Source organism: Pristiophorus japonicus, chromosome 15, assembly GCF_044704955.1.
Source record: "Pristiophorus japonicus isolate sPriJap1 chromosome 15, sPriJap1.hap1, whole genome shotgun sequence".
NCBI lineage: Eukaryota > Metazoa > Chordata > Chondrichthyes > Pristiophoridae > Pristiophorus > Pristiophorus japonicus.
In genome coordinates this window covers 11,219,516-11,245,982 of record NC_091991.1, presented here as the reverse complement: position 1 = coordinate 11,245,982, position 26,467 = coordinate 11,219,516, and the positions used below count along the sequence as shown (strand labels likewise).

The following is a 26,467-nucleotide window of genomic DNA, read 5'->3' as shown; positions in this document are numbered from 1 at the left end:
GACTGGCCATGTAGTGGATTAGGGGGATGTCGGGATTGGGGGGACTCGGGGAACTTTAATTACAACAAGTGTCACTTTGCTCTAATGGTCCGAGCCTTTGTGTTCCCCCAAATCTCCGGGGATGCAGCTCCCGCTTTGGGGTTCATGCTCTCCATACTTGCAGCATCCCCGCATCCCCGCACACCCTACTCCGCTCACCCCCGCATCCTCACCCCCACACACCCCCACGCACCCCCACGCATGCCATCCCCCTCACCCCCGCACCCTCACCCCCACACACCCCACACACCCCCACGCACCCCACCCCCACCCCCAATTACCCCCACACACGCCCACCCACACATACACACCCACCCCTACACACCACACCCCCACACACCCCCACACCCAAATATCCCCACTCCCACCCCCACACCCTCACACACCACACCCCCACACACCCCACCCCCACACACCCCACCCCCACGCACCCCGACATACACACCCACCCCCACATACCCCACACCCACACACCCCCACCCCCAAATATCCCCACTCCCACCCCCACACCCTCACACACCCACATCCCCACACCCCTCCCACACCTCCCACACCCCCGCACACCCACACCCCACACCCCCCCCATCCCCACACACCCCACCTTCACACCCCTCCCACACCTCCCACACTCACACACCCGCTCCCCCCTCCCCCCCGCACACCACCACCCCCACCACACATTTTGTAAAAACATAAGAACATAAGAATTAGGAACAGGAGTAGGCCATCTTGCCCCTCGAGCCTGCTCCGCCATTTAACAAGATCATGGCTGATCTGGCCGTGGACTCAGCTCCACTTACCTGCCCACTCCCCGTAACCCTTAATTCCCTTATTGGTTAAAAATCTATCTATCTGTGACTTGAATGCATTCAATGAGCTAGCCTCAACTGCTTCCTTGGGCAGAGAATTCCACAGATTCACAACCCTCTGGGAGAAGAAATTCCTTCTCAACTCGGTTTTAAATTGGCTCCCCCGTATTTTGAGGCTGTGCCCCCTAGTTCTAGTCTCCCCGACCAGTGGAAACAACCTCTCTGCCTCTATCTTGTCTATCCCTTTCATTATTTTAAATGTTTCTATAAGATCACCCCTCATCCTTCTGAACTCCAGTGAGTAAAGACCCAGTCTACTCAATCTATCATCATAAGGTAACCCCCTCATCTCCGGAATCAGCCTAGTGAATCGTCTCTGTACCCCCTCCAAAGCTAGTATATCCTTCCTTAAGTAAGGTGACCAAAACTGCAAGCAGTACTCCAGGTGAGGCCTCACCAATACCCTATACAGTTGCAGAAGGACCTCTCTGTTTTTGTACTCCATCCCTCTCGCAATGAAGGCCAACATTCCATTCGCCTTCCTGATTACCTGTTGCACCTGCAAACTAACTTTTTGGGATTCATACACAAGGACCCCCAGGTCCCTCTGCACCGCAGCATGTTGTAATTTCTCCCCATTCAAATAATATTCCCTTTTACTTTTTTTTTTCCCAAGGTGTATGACCTCACACTTTCCGACATTGTATTCCATCTGCCAAACCTTAGCCCATTTGCTTAACCTATCTAAATCTCTTTGCAGCCTCTCTGTGTCCTCTACCTTGAGTCCCATTACCCTGTCCAGCACTACCCCCCTAGTGATAGTGATTGTCTCAAGGTCCTCCCTTCCCACATTCCTGTGACCAGCAATTTCTGGCATGGTTTCTGTGTCTTCCACTGTGAAGACCGAAGCAAAATAATTGTTTAAGGTCTCAGCCATTTCCACATTTCCCATTATTAAATCCCCCTTTCTAAGGGACCAACATTTACTTTAGTCACTCTTTTCCATTTTATATATCTGTAAGAGCTTTTACTATCTGTTCTTATGTTTTGCGCAAGTTTACCTTCGTAATCTATCTTTCCTTTCTTTATTGCTTTCTTAGTCATTATTTGCTGTTGTTTAAAATTTTCCCAATCTTCTATTTTTCCACGAATCTTGGCCACCTTATACGCAAAATCAGAACCATTGCATATTTGCAATGTTTGCGTGGGGAAATCTACTCTGAATGTCACATTAACAATGGGAAACGGTGAATATTTGTACTTTGCTGTGCCGTGTTGTGGATGTCACTTGTTTGGAATCCATTCCATCAACGGCTTCCCCGCTGGGTGGCTCCATGGGCAGGATTGGGTTCTTCCTCAGTCGCTTGGACTTGCACTGAATTTCTGTTAATAGACCTGCAAGCACAGAATGGTATTGCTGGGTTACACGGTTTCACCGCACTGTTTTACAGGAGTGTTTCGGTGCCACCCCTCCTGTCCCCTGCTCCATTCGGCAACGCCTCGATTTCAAAATTCTCATCCTTGTTTTCAAATCCCTCCATGGCCTCGCCCCTCCCTATCTCTGTAATCCCCTCCAGCCCCACAACCCCCCCGAGATCTCTGCGCTCCTCTAATTCTGCCCTCGAATATCCCCAACTTCCATCGCTCCACCATCGGTGGCCGTGCCTTCAGCTGCCTGGGCCCCGAGCTCTGTAATTCCCTCCCTAAACTTCTATGTCTCTCTCTCCACCTTGACAAGTTGGGTGCAGAGAGGATGTTTCCACTGATGGGGGAGACTAGAACTAGGGGGCATAATCTTAGAATAAGGGAGCGCCCATTTAAAACTGCGATGAGGAGGAATTTCTTCTCTCAGAGGGTTGTAAATCTGTGGAATTCGCTCCCTCAGAGAGCTGTGGAAGCTGGGTCATTGAATAAATTTAAGACAGAGATAGACAGCTTCTAAACCGATAAGGGGATAAGGGGTTATGGGAAGCAGGCAGGGAAGTGGACCTGAGTCCATGATCGGATCAGCCATGATCATATTAAATGCGGAGCAGCCTTGAGGGACCATATGGCCTACTCCTGCTCCTATTTCTTATGTTCTTATGTTTAAGACGCTCCTTAAAATCTACCTCTTTGATCAAGCTTTTGTTGTTGTGTAAAATGGGCCATGCCACCCGAAGCCCCGCCTCCAGACCAGTGAGCTGCCAATAAGGAGAGCTGCCCACACTATGCAAATGAGAGCCGACCACGAGATGAGCTGGAATCGCCGCCCACTTCTGCACAACACTCATCCCGCTTACACTGCAATCCAAAACTGCCCAATACAGGCCTTTGATAAAACATAAGAACATAAGAAATAGGAGCAGGAGTCGGCCATACGGCCCCTCGAGCCTGCTCCCCCATTCAATATGATCATGGCTGATCCGATCATGGACTCAGCTCCACTTCCCTGCCTGCCCCCTTATCCCCTTATCGGTTAAGAAACTGTCTATTTCTGTATTAAATTCATTCAATGTCCCAGCTCCCACAGCTCTCTGAGGCAGCGAATTCCACAGATTTACAACACTCTGAGAGAAGAAATGCCTCCTCATCTCAGTTGTTAAATGGGCGGCCCCTTATTCTAAGATTATGCCCCCTATTTCTCGTCTCCCCCATCAATGGAAACATCCTCTCTGCATCCATCTTGTCAAGCCCTCTCATAATCTTATACGTTTCGATAAAACCACCTCTCAATCTTCTGAGTTCCAATGAACACCCATTTGTTTAAACCTGTCAATTGGTTGAGACCATGAGATAAAACTTGCATTTATATAGCCCCTTTAATGTCATCAAACATCTCAAGGCGTTTTACAGGAGCGTTATCAAAAAAAGATTGACCGAGCCACATAAGGAGAAATTAGGAGCGGGATTGTTTTACACAGCACTTACGGCACAGAAACAGGCCATTCGGCCCAAACAGTCCATGCTGCCATTTATGCTCCACTCGAGCCATCAAAGAGGCAGGTTTTCAGGACTGTCTTAAAGGAGGAGAGAGGCGGAGAGGTTTAGGGAGGGAATTCCAGAGTTTGGGGGCCAGGCCAAACTGAAGGCACGAATGCCGATGATGGAGCGATGGAAATCAGGGATGCTCAAGAGGCCAGAATTGGAGGAGCGCAGAGATCTCGGGAGAGTTGTGGGTCTGGAGGAGGTCACAGAGATAGGGAGGTGGGAGGGGCGAGGAGGTCATGGAGGGATTTGAACACAAGGAATGGAATGTTGAAATCGAGGCGTTGCCGGACCGGGAGCCAGTGTGGGTCAGTGAGCACAGGGGGTGATGGGTGAGCGGGATTCGGTGCGAGTTAGGACAAGGGCAGCCGGGTTTCGGAGGAGCTGAAGTTTATAGAGGGTGAAAGATGGGAGGCCGGCCAGGAGAGCATTGGAACAGTCGAGCCGTTACAATATTTATAAATAACAGTGATGTTCAATTTATGAGCAACTTGAGCAGCCCAATTAGGAGCCCAAGTGTTTCCATTGCACAGTATCCTGGAATAACACAGTCTCACTCATTGTGATCTGACATGGGCCTTATTGTAACCCTACGTCGGCCGTGACTCAGTGGGTCTTTGGAGTGGGACGTGAAGCCACAACCTTGTGACTCAGAGACTTGAGCACAATATCCAGGCTGACGTTCCCAGTGCAGTACTGAGGGAGCACTGCACTGTTGGAAGGGCAGTACTGAGGGAGTGCTGCACAGTCGGAGGGGCAGTACTGAGGGAGCGCTGCACTGTCGGAGGGGCAGTACTGAGGGAGCGCTGCACTGTTAGAGGGGCAGTACTGAGGGAGTGTTGCACCGTCGGACAGGCAGTACTGAGGGAGTGCCGCACTGATAGAGGGGCAGTACTGAGGGAGTGTTGCACCGTCGGACAGGCAGTACTGATGGAGAGATGCACTGTCGAAGGGGCAGTACTGAGGGAGTGCCGCACTGTTAGAGGGGCAGTACTGAGGGAGTGTTGCACTGTCGGAGAGGCAGTACTGATGGAGAGATGCACTGTCGAAGAGGCAGTACTGAGGGAGTGCCGCACTGTTAGAGGGGCAGTACTGAGGGAGTGTTGCACTGTCGGAGAGGCAGTACTGATGGAGTGCTGCACTGTCGGAGGGGCAGTACTGATGGAGTGCTGCACTGTTGGAGGGGCAGTACTGAGGGAGTGCTGCACTGTCGGAGGGGCAGTACTGAGGGAGCGCTGCACTGTTGGAAGGGCAGTACTGAGGGAGTGCAGCACAGTCGGAGGGGCAGTACTGAGGAAAGATGCACTGTCGAAGGGGCAGCACTGAGGAAGAGATGCACTGTCGAAGGGGCAGTACTGAGGAAGTGCTGCACTGTTAGAGGAGCAGAACTGAGGGAGTGTTGCACTGTCGGAGGGGCAGTACTGAGGAAGAGATGCACTGTCGAAGGGGCAGTACTGAGGAAGTGCTGCACTGTTAGAGGAGCAGAACTGAGGGAGTGTTGCACTGTCGGAGGGGCAGTACTGAGGGAGCACTGCATTGTTGGAGGGACAGTACTGAGGGAGCACTGCCCTGTAAGAGATGCCGTCTTTCGGATGAGACGTTAAACCGAGGCCCTGTCTGCCCTCTCAGGTGGATGTAAAAATTCCCACGGCGCTATTTCGAAGAGCAGGGGAGCTCTCCCGATGTCCTAGGGCCAATATTTATCCCTCAATCAACATAACAAAACAGATTACCTGATCTTTACAACATTGCTGTTTGTGGGAGCTTGCTGTACGCAAATTGGCTGCCACGTTTCCCACATTACAACAGTGACCACACTCCAAAAGTACTTCATTGGCTGTAAAGCGCTTTGGGACATCCGGTGGTCGGGAAAGGTGCTATAGAAATGCAAGTTCTTTCTCTCTGCCTGCAGCAAGCCGCCAGCTGCTGCCTATTACTGATCTTTAAATGTAATCTTGATTCTAACAAGCTTTCAACAAAATGTCACTTTTGAACAATGTGAGGGGGAAGGAGGTCCCGGTCATAGCTGTCAATTCTAGGCTATATTTTGCTTGTCTAACGGTACGAGGTAACAGTGATATTTGATGTTAACACGGAGGGGGCTGCACCCAATCTCACCTACTGCGGAAATGACCCCCCCCCCCCACCACCCCCGCCCCGTGATAATATGGAGTTCACACGAGTTGGGGTGATTTCCACACGGGAACATCGGGGTTAATGGGAAAGGTGGGGGGATTAAGGGCCTAAAAATGGGGTCGGTCGCCTTACCGCCCTGCTAAGTTATGTTGACCAACTTGCCAACCAGCTTAAATAAGGAAGACTTGCATTTCTATAGCGCCTTTCACGACCACCAGACAACCCAAAATGTTTTACAGCCAATGAAGTACTTTCGAAGTGTAGTCACTGTTGTAATGTGGGAAACGCAGCAGCCAATTTGCGCACAGCAAGCTCCCACAAACAGCAATATGATAATGACCAGATTATCTGTTTTAGTGATCTTGGTTGAGGGATAAATATTGGCCAGGATACCAGGACACCAAATATTGTCGGAGGGGCAATACCGAGGGAGTTATCATCATAGGTAGTCCCTCGGAATCGAGGAAGACTTGCTTCCACTCTTGAAATGAGTCCTTAGGTGACTGAACAGTCCAATATGAGAGTCACAGCTCCTGTCACAGGTGGGACAGATAGTCGTTGAGGGAAAGGGACTGGTTAGTCGCACACTCTTTCCGCTGCCTGCACTTGATTTCTGCACGCTCTCGGTGACGAGACTCGAGGTGCACTTCCTCCACTTAGGGTGGTCTTTGGCCAGGGATTCCTAGGTGTCGGTGGGGATGTTGCACTTTTTCAGGGAGGCTTTAAGGGCGTCCCTGTAACGTTTCCTATGTTCAGCTTTGGCTCGTTTGCCGTGAAGAAGTTCCGACTAGAGCGCTTGCTTTGGGAGTCTCGTGTTGGCATGCGAGCTGTTATGTATGCATGTAAACCTCACCAATATGTAAAAGTTGCCACCAGGGGGCACACCTGTGGGAGACCTAAGGGTCACCTGTGCACCCTGGGGCAAGCAGGTATAAAAGGTGATTCACCATGCTGCTTCCCCACTCTAGAGTCTGAATAAAGAGATCATGGTCACAACAGTTTGAGCTTACAATACAGTCTTGTGGATTTATTCTGAACATAACACGAATGATGTGGCCTGCCCAGCAGAGCTGATCAAGTATGGTTAGTGATTCAATGCTGGGGATGTTGGCATGGTCGAGGACGCTGATGTTGGTGCGTTTGTCCTCCAGGGGATTTGTAGGATCTTGCGGAGGCATCGTTGGTGGTATTTCTCTAGCGACCTGAGGTGTCTACTGTACATGGTCCATGTCTCTGAGCCATACAGGAGGGCAGGTATTACTACAGCCCTGTAGACCATGAGCTTGGTGACAGTTTTGAGGGCCTGGTCTTCGAACACTCTTTTCCTCAGGCGGCCGAAGGCTGCACTGGCACACTGAAGGCGGTGTTGAATCGCTTGTTGATCAGAGGCCCCCCCCGAGATATGAAAATTGTCCACATTGTCCAGGGCCACGCCGTGGATCTTGATGACTGGGGGACAGTGCTGGGCGGCAAGGACAGGCTGGTGGAAAACCTTTGTCTTACAGATGTTTAGCGTAAGGCCCATGCTTTCATACACCTCAGTAAATACGTCGTCTATGTCCTGGAGTTCAACCTCTATGAGCGCAGACGCAGGCGTCATCCGCGTACTGTAGCTCGACGACAGAGGCTGGTGTGGTCATGGACCTGGCCTGGAGACAGCGCAGGTCGAACAGGTTCCCACTGGTTCTGTAGTTTAGTTCCACTCCAGCGGGGAGCTTGTTGACTGTGAGGTGGAGCATGGCAGAGAGAAAGATTGAGAAGAGGTTTGGGGCGATGACACAACCCTGTTTGACAGCGGTCCGGGCGTGGATTGGGTCTGTAATGGATCCATTGGTAAGGATCACGGCCTGCATGTTGTTGTGGAGCAGGCGGTGGAGGGTGATGAACTTTTGGGGACATCCGAAACGGAGGAGTACACTCCATAGACCCTCACGGTGAACACTGCCAAAGGCCTTTGTAAGTTCGAAGAAGACCATGTATAAGGGCTGGTTCTGTTCCCTGCACTTTTCCTGCAGCTGTCGCGCTGCAAAAATCCTGTCCGTTGTGCCCCGTAGGGGACGAAATCCGCACAGTGCGAATTTTCGAGGGAGTGCTGCACTGTCGGAGGGGCAATACTGAGGGATTGCTGCACTGTCGGAAGGGCAGTACTGAGGGATTGCTGCACTGTCGGAAGGGCAGTACTGAGGGATTGCTGCACTGTCGGAGGGGCAGTACTGAGGGAGTGCTGCACTGTCGGAGGGGCAGTACTGAGGGATTGCTGCACTGTCGGAGGGGCAGTACTGAGGGAGCGCCGCACTGTCGGAAGGGCAGTACTGAGGGATTGCTGCACTGTCGGAAGGGCAGTACTGAGGGATTGCTGCACTGTCGGAAGGGCAGTACTGAGGGATTGCTGCACTGTCGGAAGGGCAGTACTGAGGGATTGCTGCACTGTCGGAGGGGCAGTACTGAGGGAGTGCTGCACTGTCGGAGGGGCAGTACTGAGGGATTGCTGCACTGTCGGAAGGGCAGTACTGAGGGATTGCTGCACTGTCGGAGGGGCAGTACTGAGGGAGTGCTGCACTGTCGGAGGGGCAGTACTGAGGGATTGCTGCACTGTCGGAGGGGCAGTACCGAGGGAGTGCTGCACTGTCGGAGGGGCAGTACTGATGAATTGCTGCATTGTCGGAGGGGCAGTACTGAGGGAGTGCTGCACTGTCGGAGGGGCAGTACTGAGGGAGAGCTGCACTGTCGGAGGGGCAGTACTGAGGGAGTGCTGCACTGTCGGAGGGCCAGTACTGAGGGAGGGCTGCACTGTCGGAGGGCCAGTACTGAGGGAGTGCTGCACTGTCGGAGGGCCAGTACTGAAGGAGGGCTGTACTGTCGGAGGGGCAGTACTGAAGGAGTGCTGCACTGTCGGAGGGGCAGTACTGAGGAATTGCTGCATTGTCGGAGGGGCAGTACTGAGGGAGTGCTGCACTGTCGGAGGGTCAGTACTGAGGGAGGGCTGCACTGTCGGAGGGGCAGTACTGAGGGAGTGCTGCACTGTCGGAGGGGCAGTACTGAGGGAGTGTTGCACTGTCGGAGGGCCAGTACTGAAGGAGGGCTGCACTGTCGGAGGGGCAGTACTGAGGGTTTTTAAAAATTTGTGTCTGCTCTCGTTTGAAATTGGAGATTGAGATTTACCACAACATCATTTTTATTACATACTGTCATGGATAGTTCAGCTTGTGACAGGGAATTATAAGGTTTATCATTGCATAAATCACGATAACGGGCATTGAGCGATTAACATTGAGCTTTATAACGGACGCCGGTGATGGAGAAGTGCTGATAGCGAGTCTCTCCTTGATAGATCCGTGCTGATTCCCTTTGTCTGCAGACTGCCCAAAACACCAATGGTGGTGACCTTTCTGATAGTGCCTTTGACAGCGACACTATCGGAGTGCTGTAACCTTTTGATCAAAGTCTCTCTCCGTTTCCTGCTTTGATTCTCAATCCCAAGTATAAATGGCACAAACGGAACACCTCCGCTTACTTTGCATTCAGTCACAAGGACATACCGAGGAGACAAAACCATTGAATCTATCCTCATTTCATGACTAAGAAGGGCCGCTCAAGGAGGAAATAAAATTTAAGGGTTGACGTTCAAAGAGTTGGTTTAGAGAAAGTTAAAACAATGTTTTAATGCAGCATGAATTTTTTATTAGTGGATTTGGGTCGCTTCAGGCAGTAACAAGACTTACTCACGGTGCATGTGTCGCGTGTTGCGATGACAGGTTCCCTACCCGGAAGGGCATTAGTGAACCCATTGGCTTGCATGGCCCTATGGGGGCAATTTTAACCTGACTCACTCAGCAGAAACCTGGCGGGCAGGCACTTAAAATCGCCCACGGCTCTGAGCCGTCCGAAAGCCGCCATGATCGCAACACCTGCGATTTTAACCTGCTCCCCTGAGCGGGCAGCACGGACAGGCGCCTGGAGCCAACAGGGTCCTTCTGTACATGGGCATGTCGCGGCCCAATGACATCGTTGAGGCCCAACTATAACTTTAACTCGGGGCCTGAGTTAAAATCGGGGCTCACTGCATCACAACCTTCATTATCATTCAAGGGAGGAGGGCATTAACTTTTGAAGTAAAGAATATTGCGCAGAAATTAGTCTGAGCCTGCTTTCATACTGAGAGGCCCAAAATTCATGACCCCAGGACATCCCAAAGCAGCCAATGAAGTATTTTTGAAATGTAGTCACTATTGTTGCGATCGAGACACGCTGCCTGAAAGGGCGGTGGGAACAAATGCAAGAGTAACCTTCAAAAGGGAATTGGATAAATACTTGAAGGGGCGAACATTACAGAGCTACGGGGGAAGAGCAGGGGGGAGTGGGACTGATCGGATCGCTCTTTCACAGAGCCGGCACAGGCACAATGGGCCAAATGGCCCCCTTCTGTGCTGTAAGATTCTCTGATAGTTTAAATATTTAGTAATAGGTCAATTGGTCTTTTCATCAAGTAACGCAACCTGGCAGCTCATCATAAGATGTGAAGCTTGGCCAACTACTGCTTTTCACACACCTCTGGTTCTTCAGTTTCAAGGATCTAGACGTGATTTTGTTTGAATTCATGTCAGAATGGCCTGAAATGTACCTGTCGAGGCTGGTTTCTTCAATCCTGGACAAAGGGGGTTCTTGCATTGATTAATCAGCTCTTACTGATGATCCACCAACCCCTCAAAATTTAAAATTCTCATCCTCGTGTTCAAATCCCCCCCATGGCCTTCGCCCCCCCTCCTAATTGTGGTGGAGGTGCGGCGAATGAGGGTACGGATCCCAGAAGAGGCGAGGGCCCAGGGGCAGCACGGGCCCAGCCCACACTGCCATATGTGCGCGCACTAGGTCCGTGCAGCAGAGCAGGTCTCCAATCGTCCTGGTTAACCCTTGCCACTGGATAAAGGCCGAGCTCTGTCAAGCCCGTGTGGTGGCTGATGTGCAACAGTCACCACATGTTAAAAAAAATCCACGCACAGGCACCTTCCACCCCCTCAACTGGAGTTCAGGACTGGAACATCGGGTCCTTCATTGAAACATCTGTGAACTCTTGTGGAAGCAAGTCATCCTCGTTCGAGGGACCACCTACGATGATGATCTCTGTAATCTCCTCCAGCTCCTTAAGCCTCCGAGGTCTCTGCGATCCTCCTAATTCTGGCCTCTTGAGCATCCCCAATTTTACTCACTCCATTGGTAGCCGTGCCTTCAGCCATCTAAGTCCTAAGCTTTGGAATTCCCTCCCTAAACCTCTCCGCCTCTCCATCCCTTCTACTTTAAGACGCTCCTTAAAATCTACCTCTTTGACCAAGCTTGTAGTCACCCGTCCTAATGTCTCCTTATGTGGCTCGGGGTCAATTTCTTTTGTCGGTTTACATTGCTGGTCATGCATTGTGCCGTCAAAGGCACTATATAAATGCAGGTTATTGCTGACCTGTGTAAAGATGTGGCTTTGGGCGTGTTGGGATTGTTGCGTTGGACATGAAGAAATACTTACATTCGGCCAGCATCCCGACTTCCTTGCACTTCCTGAGGCGACACTCCTGACACTTGCGTCTCATGTACATGTCCATCTCACAGTTCCCGCCGTTCTTACACTTGTACACCGCGTTCTTCGTGATACTGCGGCGGAAGAATCCTGGAGAAAGTGGGACAAACAGACTAAGGAAGGTGCCGCACTGTGTGATTCCTGCAAGCTCACTCACAACTGTGGAAACGGAACTTCAGTAAAATTAAACAAATTCCAGAGAAACTAAACACCCTTTTTTTAAGAACAGGTAGACAGAGGATTGTTTAAACGTCCCACCCAAACCTCTGACGATGCAGCACTGGAGTATGTCCTGGATTATGTGCTCAAATCCTTCAACTGGGGCTTGAAGTAAAGAAAGACTTGCATTTATATAGCACCTTTCACCACCGGACGTCCCAAAGCACTTTATAGCCAATTAAGTACTTTTGATGTGTAGTCACTGTTGTAATGTGGGAAACGCAGCAGCCAATTTGTGCACAGCAAGCTCCCACAAACAGCAACGTGATAATGACCAGATAATCTGTTTTTGTTATGTTGATTGAGGGATAAATATTGGCCCAGGACACCGGGGATAACTCCCCTGCTCTTCTTTGAATAGTGCCATGGGATCGTTTACGTCCACCTGAGAGGGCAGATGGGGCCTTGGTTGAACATCTCATCTGAAAGCCGGCACCTCTGACAGTGCAGCGCTCCCTCAGTACTGCCCCTCCAACAGTGCAGCACTCCCTTAGTACTGACCCACTGACAGTGCAGCACTACCCCTCAGTACTGCCCCTCCGACAGTGCAGCGCTCCCTCAGTACTGACCCTCTGACAGTGCAGCACTCCCTCAGTACTGCCCCTCTGACAGTGCGGTGCTCCCGTAGCACTGCCCCTCCAACAGTGCAGCGCTCCCTCAGCATTGCACTGGGAGTGTCAGCCTGGATTTTTGCCGTTAAGTTCCTGGAGTGGGACTTGAACCCACAACTTTTTGACTGAGGCGAGCGTGCTGCCCACTGAGCCACAGCTGACACTGACATGTCACAGCAGTTCAAGGCGGCGGCTCACCACCACCTTCTCAAGGGCAACTAGGGATGGGCAATAAATGCCGGCCTTGCCAGCGATGCCCACATGCTGAGAATGCATTTTAAGAAGTGGCTGTGGTTCTTATGAGGCTCCAGCCATTCCGACTTTGAGCTGATTTTACGTTAGTTTTGGTCAGGTGTTGGTGCTGATGGGAGACCTATTTACCGAGCTTGGGATAGCGGCATTACAACAACAACACGCATTACGCTCTCGTTGTCACCAGCTGCAGGAGACCCACTCTGACACTGGGCTCTAACATCATACTAATCCCAATATCAACCCAGCATTACTCTCAATGGCTGCTGTAATGTATGCACCTGCGTGTATGCTCACAGGTTTGTAGAGCTGTTGCATTGTGGGTGACTTAGCCAGTCACGTGATGTTCACAAGACTCAATAAAACCCCAGCCAGTTGGGTCTGGGTCATCCACGATGAGGTTTGCAGTTGTGAGTCTAGTTGATGAACTGGTAATGTGTAGTGTGATTGTTAAACCTTTGTTAATAAACCAATTAGTTCTTAATAGCATTGTGTTGCTATGAATTCTTAAGCAAAGAACCCAGGAAGCAAATACAATATACTGCCCACTCATTACCATAGGCAGTCCCTCGAAATCGAGGAAGACTTGCTTCCATTCTAAAAGTGAGTTCTCAGGTGACTGTACAGTCCAATGCGGGAATTACAGTCTCTGTTGCAGGTGGGATAACCGATCGGAGGAAGGGGTGGGTGGGACTGGTTTGCCGCATGCTCTTTCCGCTGCCTGCGCTTGTTTTCTGCATGCTCTCTGCGATGAGACTCGAGGTGCTCAGCGCCCTTCTGGATGCACTTCCTCCACTTAGGCCAGAGACTCCCAGGTGTCGGTGGGGATGTTGCACTTTATCAAGGAGGCTTTGAGGGTGTCCTTGAAACATTTTCTCCTGGGGCTCGCTTGCCAGTTCTGAGTAGAGCGCTTGCTTTGGGAGTCTCGTGTCAGGCATGTGGACTATGTGGCCTGCCCAATGGAGCTGGTCGAGTGTGGTCAGTGCTTCGATGCTGGGGATGCTGGCCTGATCGAGGACGCTAACGTTGGTGCGTCTGTCCTCCCAGGGGATTTGCAGGACCTGGCGGAGACTGCCCACTGGCCAGGAAGTCGATCAGGTCACGTAGCGGGAGTGGGCGACTCTGGGAACATTAATTACAACGAGGCGCTTCCGACCCGAAATGTTTTTACGAAAATACCTGGTTGTCCCGGAGGAATGTAGGATTGCGGTCGGAGGCCTAGTTTCACAGTCCAGCGTACAGGAACATGTCTTCCAGGTACATATTCGTATCCTGGGATCACGTGGGCCTGGACCATCAATGAACATCTAGTAAACTCATTGATAATAATGGGAACTCCGTTTGTACGAGCTCCCATTACTATCAACGAGAAAAAACACTAAAACAAGAAACATTACACAATAAATTTTTTTTTAAAACACCTCAGATTTTTAAATGAATTGAAAATTGAATGTAATTAAATGTTTTAGAAAAAAAATATTTTTAAAAATTTTTTTTAAATGTGTTTTAATAGGGTTAAATATAAACTTACGTTAATGGACAGGGTTTTTAAATTTAAAAGTGAGTGATTAAATGTAATTTTTCTGTGTTTTAAAAAATTCTTATGCTGGTAAAAGTAACCTATGCACCTGCTTTTACCAGGCGTAAGAGTTTGAAAGACATTCGCTGGGAAAATCTCTGTCTGCGGATGTCAAAAAAAGTTTTGGCAGATCAGAAAAGCCAGTCTCGGAGCATGCGCGTCGCTCACCGAGAAGCCTCTTCAGGTGTGCACGCACTTCGTACGCACCCGGGAAGGCCGCAACTTGTGGCCCAACATTCGAAACGAACTGCTAAAACAAATTCTATAGATAAACTCATCCGAGATCTATACATAATATAAAAACAGAAAATGCTAGAAATCTCAGCAGGTCAACACGCTTCACTAAAAGGTGTAATTGCAGTTTAAAATCTATTTATTATTTTAAAAATCTTGTGTATTCAAACACTTACAGATGTCACATTTTTTGGCCATGCTTTTAACATTCAAACTGATTGTATCTGTCTAGAATGGAAATCTTGCATGTAAACAGTTGTCTGTAACCGTGTAGTTGCACACTCTGGCCAGTAGATGCTACTGTGGAGTAAGTTTCTAAAATCCCTCTCCTAAATCTGTCATCATCTTCTATATGAAAATAATCCCTTACATTTATAAATGCCACAGGCAGTTATACTAGTACTTAACAAGATTCTTTATGCTTACTTAATTTATGACATTAACAGACCGTCTATCATTGGGCCAGAATGATAGCCGGATTCCAAGGGTTAATTTACGAGGAGAGATTGCACAAAGTAAGGTTGTATTCCCTAGAATGTATATGGTTAAGGGGTAATCTGATCGAAGTTTTCAGAATATGAAGGGGAACAGATAGGGTACATAGAGAGAAACTATTCCCGCTGGTTGGGGGGTCGAGGACTTGCGAGCGTAGTCTAAAAATTAGAGCCAGACCTTTCAGGAGTGAAAATAGTAAACACTTCTACACACAAAGCATGGTAGAAGTTTGGAATTCTCTTCCGCAAAAGGAAATTGTTGCTAACTTGTTCATTTTAAATCTGAGATGAATAGATTTTTGTTAACCAAAGGTATTAAGGGATAAGGGGCAAAGGCGGGTAGATGAAGTTAGAAACATAGAAATATAGTAAATAGGAGCAGGAGTAGGCCATTCGGCCCTTCGAGCCTGCACCACCATTCAATAAGATATTGGTTGATCATTCACCTCAGTACCCCTTTCCTGCTTTCTCTCCATACCCCTTGATCCCTTTAGCCATAAGGGCCATATCTAACTCCCTCTTGAATATATCCAATGAACTGGCATCAACAACTCTCTGCGGTAGGGAATTCCACAGGTTAACAATTCTCTGGGTGAAGAAGTTTCTCTTCATCTCGGTCCTAAATGGCTTACCCCTTATCCTTAGACTATGTCCCCTGGTTCTGGACTTCCCCAACATCGGGAACAATCTTCCTGCATCTAATCTGTCCAGTCCCGTCAGAATTTTATATGTTTCTATGAGATCCCCTCTCATTCTTCTAACCTCCAGTGAATACAGGCCCAGTCGATCCAGTCTCTCCTCATATGTCAGTCCTGCCATCCCGGGAATCAGTCTGGTAAACCTTCGCTGCACTCTCTCAATAGCAAGAAAGTCCTTCCTCAGATTAGGAGACCAAAACTGAACACAATATTCCAGGTGAGGTCTCACCAAGGCCCTGTACAACTGCAGTGAGACCTCTCTGCTCCTATACTCAAATCCCCTAGCTATGAAGGCCAACATACCATTTGCCTTCTTTACCGCCTGCTGTACCTGCATGCCAACTTTCAATGACTGATGTACCATGACACCCAGGTCTCGTTGCACCTCCCCTTTTCCTAATCTGCCGCCATTCAGATAATATTTTGCCTTCGAGTTTTTGCCCCCAAAGTGGTTAACCTCACATTTAGCCACATTATAGTGCATTTGCCATTTGTTTGCCCACTCACTTAATCTGTCCAAGTCACCCTGCAGCCTTTTAGCGTCCTCCTCACAGCTCACACAACCACCCAGCTTAGTGTCATCTGCAAACTTGGAAATGTTACACTCGATTCCCTCATCCAAATCGTTAATGTATATTGTAAATAGCTGGGGTCCTAGCACTGAGCCCTGCGGCACCCCACTAGTCACTGCCTGCAATTCTGAAAAGGATCCATTTATCCCGACTCTTTGCTTCCTGTCTGCCAACCAGTTCTCTAGCCACATTACCCCCAATACCATGTGCTTTAATTTTGCACACCAATCCCTTGTGTGGGACCTTGTCAAAAGCCTTTTGAAAGTGCAAATACACCACATCCACCGGTTTTCCCTTGTCAACTCTACCAGTTACATCCTCAAAAAATTCTGGAAGATTTTTCAAGCAGGATTTCCCTTTCATAAATCCATGCTGGCTTGGACCGACCCCATCACTGCTTTCCAAATGCGCTGCTATTTCACTTTAATAATTGATTCCAACATTTTCCCCACTACTGATGTCAGACTAACCGGTCTACAATTACCCGTCTTCTCTCTCCCTCCCTTCTTAAAAAATGGTGTTAGATTAGCTACCCTCCAGTCCATAAGAACCAATCCAGAGTCGATAGACTGTTGGAAAATGATCACCAATGCATCCACTATTTCTAGGGCCACTTCCTTAAGTACTCTGGGATGCAGACTATCGGGCCCCGGGGATTTATCGGCCTTCAATCCCATCAATTTCCCTAACACAATTTCCCGCCTAATAAGGATTTTCTTCAGTTCCTCCTTCTCACTAGACCCTCGGTCCCTTAGTATTTCCGGAAGGTTATTTGTGTCCTCCTTCGTGAAGACAGAACCAAAGTATTTATTTAACTGGTCCGCCATTTCTTTGTTCTCCATTATAAATTCACCTGAATCTGACCGCAAGAGACCTACATTTGTCTTCACTAATCTTTTTCTCTTCACATATCTATAGAAGCTTTTGCAGTCAGTTTTTATGTTCCCAGCAAGTTTCCTCGCATACTCTATTTCCCCCCTCCTAATTAAACCCTTTGTCCTCCTCTGCTGAATTCTAAATTTCTCCCAGTCCTCAGGTTTGCTGCTTTTTTTGGCCGATTCATATGCCTCTTGCTTGGATTTAACACTGTCCTTAATTTCCCTTTGGTCACAGATCAACCATGATCTCACTGAATGGCAGAGCAGGCTCGAGGGGCCGAATGGCCTCCTCCTGGTCCCGTGTTCCTAATAACGGCGTTTCAACAACCCACACTGTTGTTAATGCGCAAATCAGCCAGCAGGTTTTTAATGTTTTTTTTCATCTCCAGGAGATCACATGGTGTCATGAATGTACTTTTGGGATCACTAGCCACTAGATGGCGTCACTGTTGGAGGCCATTGTATAAAAGGCCAGCCATTTTGTATATTAGTCACTTTGGGCCTTAATAAAGCAGAGCCAAGGTCATACCTCTTGGAGTTAAACAGTACTCAGTCGAACAGTTATTGCATGTACAATACATGGTATGGGGTTGGGTGTATATGTTGTGATACATAAGGTATCGCGATTGTGTGGGACAGGCTGGATGGAGCAGGTGGGCTTCACCTCTCCGTCATTGATGGTATGTTCGTACGCCCAGGGGAGTTGCAAGCCTCCACAACTTGCTGGCCAATCTGCGTCGCTCTGCTATTAGTTTCGCAAAAACAGCACCTCGCCATTAACCTGGTGTGAGTTTGATGAATTTGCACAGTAATTGCCCAATAAACGTACCACAGAACGCGGAGTCTAGTAATTAGCAGCACGAGTGCCCTTTTAACGATGTGATAATTATTAATAATTGCCTAGGAGAAGCGTGAGTTCGGGGTCCAGAAGAGGCGAGGGCCCAGGGGCAGCAAGGGCCAGCCCACACTGCGATATGTGTGTGCACTAGGTCCGTGCAGCAGAGCAGGTCTCCAGTCGCCTTGGTTAACCCTTGCCACTGGACCAAGACCGAGCTCTGTCAAGCCCCGTGTGGTGGCTGATGAGCAACGGCCACCCCACGTTAAAAAAATCCACGCACAGGCATCTTCCACCCTTCAACGTGTAGTTCGGGATCTGGAATGTCAGGTCCTTCATCGAAACACCTGTGAACTCATCCCTTTTTGGTGTGGAAGCAAGTCACCCTCGATATGTGGGACCGCATAAGAAGAAGAATTGTTAATGACGGCCCATCAACCTCTAGTGGCCCAGAAAGGGAACGGTTGGAGCCCCAAGACGATGCCAGTGAATTCGCGCTGCGCTCCTTCCAAGGCCAACATATCCTCTCTTAGGTGCGGTGCCCACAACTTATACACAGTGCGGAATAACACATGAAAAATTAAAGCAAGTTTCTGGTCATCTCCCAAGGATCCAACCCTCTTGTGTTTTCGTGTCTCAGCTTTCGTTGAGTTAATGCTCAGAGAAAACTCCGGCGTATAAATTTTTAATGCCCGCTGCTCTCTCATATTTTAAAGCCATTTAAGACGGATTGAAAATGACTTTGATAGGAGCGCGCTGACTGTGTATGGAGCATGATGAGTTGCTCATAGTGCGGTGAGCATTAAAAATTAAAACCAGCCTTGTTGCATGTGGCTGCAACTGGAGATGTGATAAATAAAGCAGGGAACAGCAAAGTTTCATTGCAGTTGTGAGGTTATGGCATGTGTACCCCTGACCCAACTTGACCAGGGGAGCCCTGGGAGCAGAGAGTGGATGTCTCAGTAAAGTTCCAGTTCTCCCATTCCCATCACTCACAGTCACAAAAGACACACAAAAATTAATTGTCTCTGGCATTTTCCAGGCTGATTGGCCGATTGGGCTTTCGCAGGAAGGACTGCACTTGTCCGGAAATCGCTACCATTAACTTAAAATGAGCAGAAAATGAGGAGCTGGATTCGTAGAATCTTACAGCACTCATGAAAGCCATTCAGCCCATCGTGCCTGTGCCCGGCTCTTTGAAAGAGCGATCCAATTAGTCCCCGTTCTTTCCCCATTGTCCTGCAGATTTTCCTTTGCAAGTATTTATCCAATCCCCTTTTGAAAGTTACTATTGAATCTGCTCCCACCGACCTTTCAGGCAGCGCGTTCCAGATCACAACAACTCGCTGCGTAAAAACATTCTCCTCCTCTCCCCCCGCAGGGTTTTTTGCCAATTATCTTAGATCTGTGTCCCTCTGGTTACCGACCCTCCTGCCACTGGAAACAATTTCACCCGATTTACTCGATCAAAACCCTTCATAATATTCAACACCTCCATTAATTCTCCCCTTAACCTTCTCTGCTCTAAGGAGAACAACCCCAGCTTCTCCACGCAACTGAAGTCCCTCATCCCTGGAACCATTCAGGCAAATCTCCTCTGCACACTCTCCACTTCCTTCGAGATCTCAACCCAGCATTCCCCACTGGTTCCGTTCTCCATTGGCACCAGTCCATCAGACAATCGGCCTCTTTATGTCACCAAATGATTTGCCATCTAACCGAGGGACCTTTTGGCAACCCAAGGTGTTGGGAGCAGCCTGAACCCATACCCCACCCCTGTCCTAGTACTTTGCACCCTGTGGTGAGGTCATGGAACAGTGCAAGTGCAAGGTTGGTGCAGTTAACCGTGAAATGGTGATGGAGTGTTTAAGTGCCTGGACTCATTATCCAGTGAATGGGAGTTCAAATTGTACCTCTGCTCTCTCAGGTGGACATCAAAGATCCCATGGCACTATTTCGAAGAGCAGGGAAATTATCTCTGGTGTCCTGGCCAATATTTATCCCTCAATCAACATGACAAAAAAACAGATTCTCTGGGCATTATCACATTGCTGTTTATGGGAGCTTGCTGTGCACAAATTGACTGCTGCATTTCCCACATTACAGCAGTGGCTACACTCCAAAAGTACTACATTGGCTGTAAAGTGCTTTGAAATGTCCGTTGGTCATGAAAGGTACTATATAAACCCAAGTCTTTCTTTTCTTTATGGCAGTTTGAGAATTTGAAATCAATTGCAAAATAGATGTGGAAATAAAAATCTGGAATCAGTAAAAGTGACCATGAAAGTGTCGGATTGTCGTAAAAACCCAACTGGTTCACTGATGTCCCTTCAGGGTAGGAAACCTGCCGTCCTTACCCGGTCTGGGCCTATAGGTGACTCCAGACCCACAGCAACGTGGTTGACTCTGAACTGTCTTCTGAAGTGGCCCAGCAAATGACTCGCTTGTATCAAACCTTGCAGCGGTTTGAAGAAGGCTCGCCATCACGTTCTCTCGGGCAACTAGGGATGGGCAAAAAATGCCGGCCTTGCCAGCGACGCCCACATCCCATGAATGTTATTCTTTAAAAAGGCAGAACAACAATGAAAAATTGTCAGCTGTGGCTCAGTGGGCAGCACTCTCGTCTCTGAGCCAGAAGTTTGTGGGTTCAAGTCCCACTCCAGGGACTTGAGCACATAAATCTAGACTGACACTCGCAGTACAGTGCTGAGGGAGCGCCGCACTGTCGGAGTTGCTGTCTTTAGGATGAGACGTTAAACCGAGGCCCCGTCTGCTCTCTCGGGTGGATGTAAAAGATCCCATGGCACTATTTCGAAGAGCTGGGTAGTTATCCCCGGTGTCCTGGGGCCAATATTTATCCCTCTATCAACATAACAAAAAAACAGATTGCCTGGTCATTATCACATTGCTGTTTGTGGGAGCTTGCTGTGCACAAATTGGCTGCCGCGTTTCCCACATTACAACAGTGACTACACTCCAAAAATCACTTCATTGACTGCAAAGCGCTTTGGGACATCCTGAGGTGGTGAAAGGCGCTATAGAAATGCAAGTCTTTCTTTCTTTTGCATTGCCTGATGTAACTGTTGCATGCTCACACTCTCCTGTTTATAAAGTGGGAGGTAGACAGAGCACTCCGTTAATGTTGAGGATAGAATTACATGGGATATACGGCACAGAAACAGGCCATTCGGCCCAACCAGTCCATGCTGGCGTTTATGCTCCACTCGAGCCTCCTCCTGTCTCTCCTCATCTAAATCTATCAGTATAACCCTCTATTCCCTTCTCCCTCATACGCTTGTCCAGCCTCCCCTTAAATACATCGATACTATTCACTTCAACCACTCTCTGTGGTAGTGAGTTCCACATTCTCACCCCTCCCTGGGTAAAGAAGTTTCTTCTGAATTCCCCATTGGATTTCTTGGTGACTATCTTATATTGATGGCCTCTAGTTATGCTCTTCCCCACAAGTGGAAACGTTCTCTCTGTATCCACTCTATCAAAACCTTTCATCATTTTAAAGACCTCTATTAGGTCACCCCTCAGCCTTCTCTTTTCAAGAGAAAAGAGACCCAGCCTGTTCATCCTTTCCTGATATGTATACCCTCTGGTGTCATCCTTGTAAATCTTCTCTGCACCCTCGAAACTGTACACTCTAAACATGGTGCGGGTTAACCTTACACAAGTTAGTCCCAAGCCGCAACTAAACAGGGCAGAAGGGAATCCTGTCCACTGACTAAAACCATCAGCGTCGTCAATGAGGCGTAGCCTCAACCACATGAGCCCTTTTTATCAGGAAATTATAACACTTCGAATCGGCTGTTCAACCCCTCAGTGTATTATTGCTCGTTTTGCCATCAATTGCGACAGAGTTATATAAAAAAAAAAGAACCACAAGTGAAATGTTTGCTAAAATGTAAAACGGCTTCAAATTTTAATGTTGCTGATCAGATGATTTGTTTATCCTTCTGGGCACATCTGACAAATGTTACTTCTGCACATCTAATAAGCTGTGTCTCAATTCCCACCTCGCCTGATCATTAGATACACATGTCTCCATCATTTAGTAATGATTCTAGCTCTCTCCGCGCACTGTAAACGTGTGCTCCCAGTGGACACACAACGTCACAAGTAGATTAGATCTCCTCGGTCTGCATCGTCATGGTAACTGTGGATGTAACTGCATGTCACAAGACCAAGTCTTGCTCCCCCCATCACCCCTGTGCTCGCTGACCTACATTGGCTCGCGGACCAGCAATGCCTCCATTTTAAATTTCCCATCCTTATGTTCAAAACCAAGAAGGCCCTCGCCCCTCCCTATCTCTGAAACTTCCTCCAGCCCCACAACCCTCCCAGATATCTGCGTTCCTCCAATTCTGGCCTATTGCGCATTCCCGGTTGCTAATCTCTTCTGCCTCTCACTCTATCATTGACCTTCCCATTTGTTCTTTCTCCCCTCCCCCCTTCCCTGCCTCTGCACTTGCTTAAAAATCTGTTACGTCTCTAACTTTTTCCAGCTCCAATGAAGTGTCATCAACCTTAAATGTTAACTCGGTTTCTCTCGCCACAGATGTTGCCTGGTCCGCTGAGTATTTACAGCATTTTCTATTTTTATTTCAGATTTCCAGCATCCGTGGTATTTTGCTTTGGCCCTAAGCTCTAGAATTCCCTCCCTAAACCTCTCCCCCTCCCTACCTCTCTCTTTCTTTAAGAATATCCTTAAAACATACCGCTTTGACCAAGCTTTAATCACCTCTCCTGATATCTCCTTCTTTGGCTCATTGTCAATTTTTTTCTGATAAGGCACCTGTGAAGCCCTGGAGTCATTTTACTAGATTGAAGGCGCTATATAAATACAAGTTGTGTTGATGTTGACCAACAATGACGCTTGAGTTAAAATATTGCGCATCAAAGGCATTACGTTCGGGCTAAAACTAACTGTCGAATTTATTTACAAATAAGATAAGCAGTAAAATAGAGCAAGCAACCAATAGTACAATATTTATGCTGGGAATTTGCTCAGGGTTCCATCTGATTGGTCACCATAACTTCAGCGGAGGACCAGTGGAAATCCCGGGTGCACATGTAAAACACAGAAAAGCACGAACAAAAATCATGGCCACAGGAAGTAAGGTTGGTGGACAGGAAGTGTGAGCCCTATGCCAGATTTGCACCTATTTCTAAATGTGAACATATCGCCGTGTTAACCGAATAATGATTCTTTTGATTTCTATTTTCCTTAGAGGGAGTGCAACGAAGGTTCACCAAACTGATTCCTGGGATGGGAGGATTGTCCTATGAGGCGAGATTGAGTAGACTAGGCCTGTATTCCCTAGAGTTTAAAAGAATGAGAGGTGATCTCATTAAAATATATAACATTCTTACAGGGCTTGACAGGGTAGATGCAGGGAGGATGTTTCCTCTGGCTGGGGAGTCTAGAACCAGGGGTCACAGTCTCAGAATAAGGGGTTGGCCATTTAGGACTGAGATGAGGAAACATTTTTTCACTCAGAGGGTGGTGAATCTTTGAAATTCTCTGTCCCAGCAGGCTGTGGAGGTTCGGTCGTTGAGTATATTCAAGGCTGAGATCGATAGATTTTTGGATACTAAGGGAATCAAGGGAGAAGGAGACAGTGTGGGAAGGTGGAGTTACATAAGAAATAGAAGCAGGAGTAGGCCATTCAGCTCCCCGAGCCGATCCCCCATTCAATAATTGAATTGAATATTTGAATTGTGGAGCAGGCTCGAAGGGCTGAATGGCCGACTCCTGCTCCTATTTCTTATGTTCATTTCCAATTTCTTAGAGTTATCGGTTTGTCATTGGACCAGTCTTAGTCTGAAAGGCACATCACACGTTACAGCAGAGGCTGCTTGATGTGACGATTGGATCAGACGAATGATACAGCGCAGTCCCGCAGTATCGACTGTTAATGTTAGCAAAGGAAGGTCAGTCATACCTTCAGCTTACCATTTTAGGGGACATCGGTAATGGCTCACAATTTATTAACAAACTATCAAATCTTTGACAAGGTCCTGTCATCTTACAGGGCGAGAGTGACCTCGTGTCAGCCTCCACTGAAGCAAAGTGCTCACCACAGCAAAGCCCATAATGCAATCACATGCCTAGCCAACATGCCTGCCTCATTTCTCACCAACTAGCACCTCGGCAGTCGAAATATGCACTTGCCTGGATGAAGTGCAGATGTTGGGTCAGGGAGAAGGTTGTCACTTCTCAGGGATCATTTGTCTCGATTATGACTTCATTAAAATAATTGGTATTATGTCTGCTTCAGAGATAATTCATGTTTTATCCCGGCGTGGCCCCTCGTATTGTTACTTTAAGCAGCCAGAGAGCTCTGGATTTAGCGAACATGGAGTTTTGTAAAATCAAGGTCTGCCCAATTATTGTTATAGTCTCAGCCCAGTGAGCAACCCTTGGAGTCAGAAGATGTTGGGTTCAAGCCATACTCCTGAGACATGAGCATCAAATCCAGCACTGAGGGAGTGCCGCTCTGTCGGAGGGGCAGTACTGAGGGAGCGCCGCACTGTCGGAGGGGCAGTACTGAGGGAGCACCACACTGTCGGAGGGGCAGTACTGAGGGAGCACCGCACTGTCGGAGGGGCAGTACTGAGGGAGCACCGCACTGTCGGAGGGGCAGTACTGAGGGAGTGCCGCTCTGTTGGAGGGGCAGTACTGAGGGAGCGCTGCACTGTCGGAGGGGCAGTACTGAGGGAGTGCTGCACTGTCGGAGGGACAGTACTGAGGGAGCACCGCACTGTCAGAGGGGCAGTACTGAGGGAGCACCGCACTGTCGGAGGGGCAGTACTGAGGGAGCACCGCACTGTCAGAGGGGCAGTACTGAGGGAGCGCTGCACTGTCGGAGGGGCAGTACTGAGGGAGTGTCGCTCTGTCGGAGGGGCAGTACTGAGGGAGCGCTGCACTGTCGGAGGGGCAGTACTGAGGGAGCGCTGCACTGTCAGAAGGGCCGTCTTGACGCATGAGAGGTTAACCTGAGGCCTCACCTTCCCTCGCAGTTGGCTGTATAAAATTCCACCATATTATTTTGAAAGCAGCAGGGGAGATTTCCCCGCTGTCCTGGGGCCAATATTAATTCCTCAACCAACATCACTAAAAATAGATTATCTGGTCATTTTCACATGAGAAAGATTTTTTTTTAAATAGATTCCAATTGCAGCATGCTTTATCAAAGGTAATCTACAGACTGCAACCTCACTGTGCCACCGAAATTAAATCAGATTTAATTATGAAAACAGTGACCTTTAGGTGAAATAATATAGACCCAGGTTGACTAATGGGTTATTCAAACCAATTGTTAAAAAAATCTTCTTCCACATCCACATTGAAATCACTAGAAATGTGCTTTGGGTTTTTATTAAACAGTGGAGAGACTGATGAAACCGGGATTGTTCTCTGTACAGCAGAGAAGTTTAAGGAGAGATTTAATAGAGGTATTCAAAATCATGAAGAATAAATAAGGCAAAACTGTTTCCAGCGGCAGGAGGGTCGGTAATCAGAGGACTCAGATTTAAGGTGATCGGCAAAAGAACCAGCGGGGAAGAGGAGGAGAATGTTTTACGCAGCGTGTTGTGATCTGATATGAGCTGCCTGAAAGAGCGGTGGGAGCAGATTCAATAGTAACTTTCAAAAGGAAATTGGATAAATACTTGGAGAGGAAAAATTGTTGGGCTGTGGGGAAAGGACAGGGGGAGTGGGACTGATTGGATCGGTCTTTCACAGATGGGCCGAATGGCCTCCTTCTGTACTGTAAGATTCTATGATTTCATAAGAGCATGGCATGTTTTTTTGGGTTGTGAGACTTATCTCTGGCCCAAGCCTCCCAATCTCCAGTGTCCTTGGAACCATCACTTGAAAGATCCAATTGTTTGAAATTCTAAGCTAAGATGTTAAGCTGCGTCTCTGCTAAATACACTAGGCACGCTCCGCCCTCTGCCCCCACCTCCCCCCCCGCCCACCGCCCCACATTTCCGACTTGTTCTCCCAGCAGCCTCGGCTCGCTGCGTGCTGAGTGCCATCCTTTGCTTGTCGGGTGCAAAGGTCAACCTGGCTGGGAAGTAATTGGAGTGTTCAGCCCCTGACCGACCTGCGTCAGAGTGCGAAGGATTGGTCTGAGATCGGACAGCGCCTTACGTGATGAGTGAGACAGGGGCTGTCATTAAATTGTCGCGCCGCATGATTGCAGGTAAACTGCGCCGGACAATCCGAAACTTAAACGTCCAATGCGCAGGTGTTCTTGCAGATTGTCATGGTTTGTCAGGCACAGTCCCGAGATTACTGTGCAAATATATATATATTTTGTTTTATATAGGTGGTTTTCCCGTGGAACGGAGAGAGCCTCGGACTCATGGGTAGCATTCCCGCCTCGGAGTCAGAAGGCGCGAGGTTTGAGCCCCACTTCACACAGTCCCCGGAGGGTGGAGATTACAATCTGACAGAATGACCACCGGCTCTGGCCCTGGAGGCAGAAGGATCAAGCCCCACTCCAGGCAACCCTGGTGATTAGAGACTAGGGGGTCAAAATTGCACCTTTTTTGCACCCGG

General features: G+C 48.5%; 1 protein-coding gene across 1 annotated transcript in view; it reads right to left on the bottom strand.

The window, feature by feature from the left end:
* Nucleotides 1-26,467, bottom strand: part of nr1h4 (nuclear receptor subfamily 1, group H, member 4) — a 75,974-nt gene that overhangs the window by 25,818 nt on the left and 23,689 nt on the right. Inside the window, exons 3-4 of the mRNA XM_070901555.1 lie at nt 11,467-11,607; nt 2,110-2,243 (exon numbers count right to left, since the gene is read on the bottom strand). Of these exons, the coding sequence (XP_070757656.1) occupies nt 2,110-2,243; nt 11,467-11,607 (275 nt within the window). The remainder of the gene's footprint in view (nt 1-2,109; nt 2,244-11,466; nt 11,608-26,467) is intronic.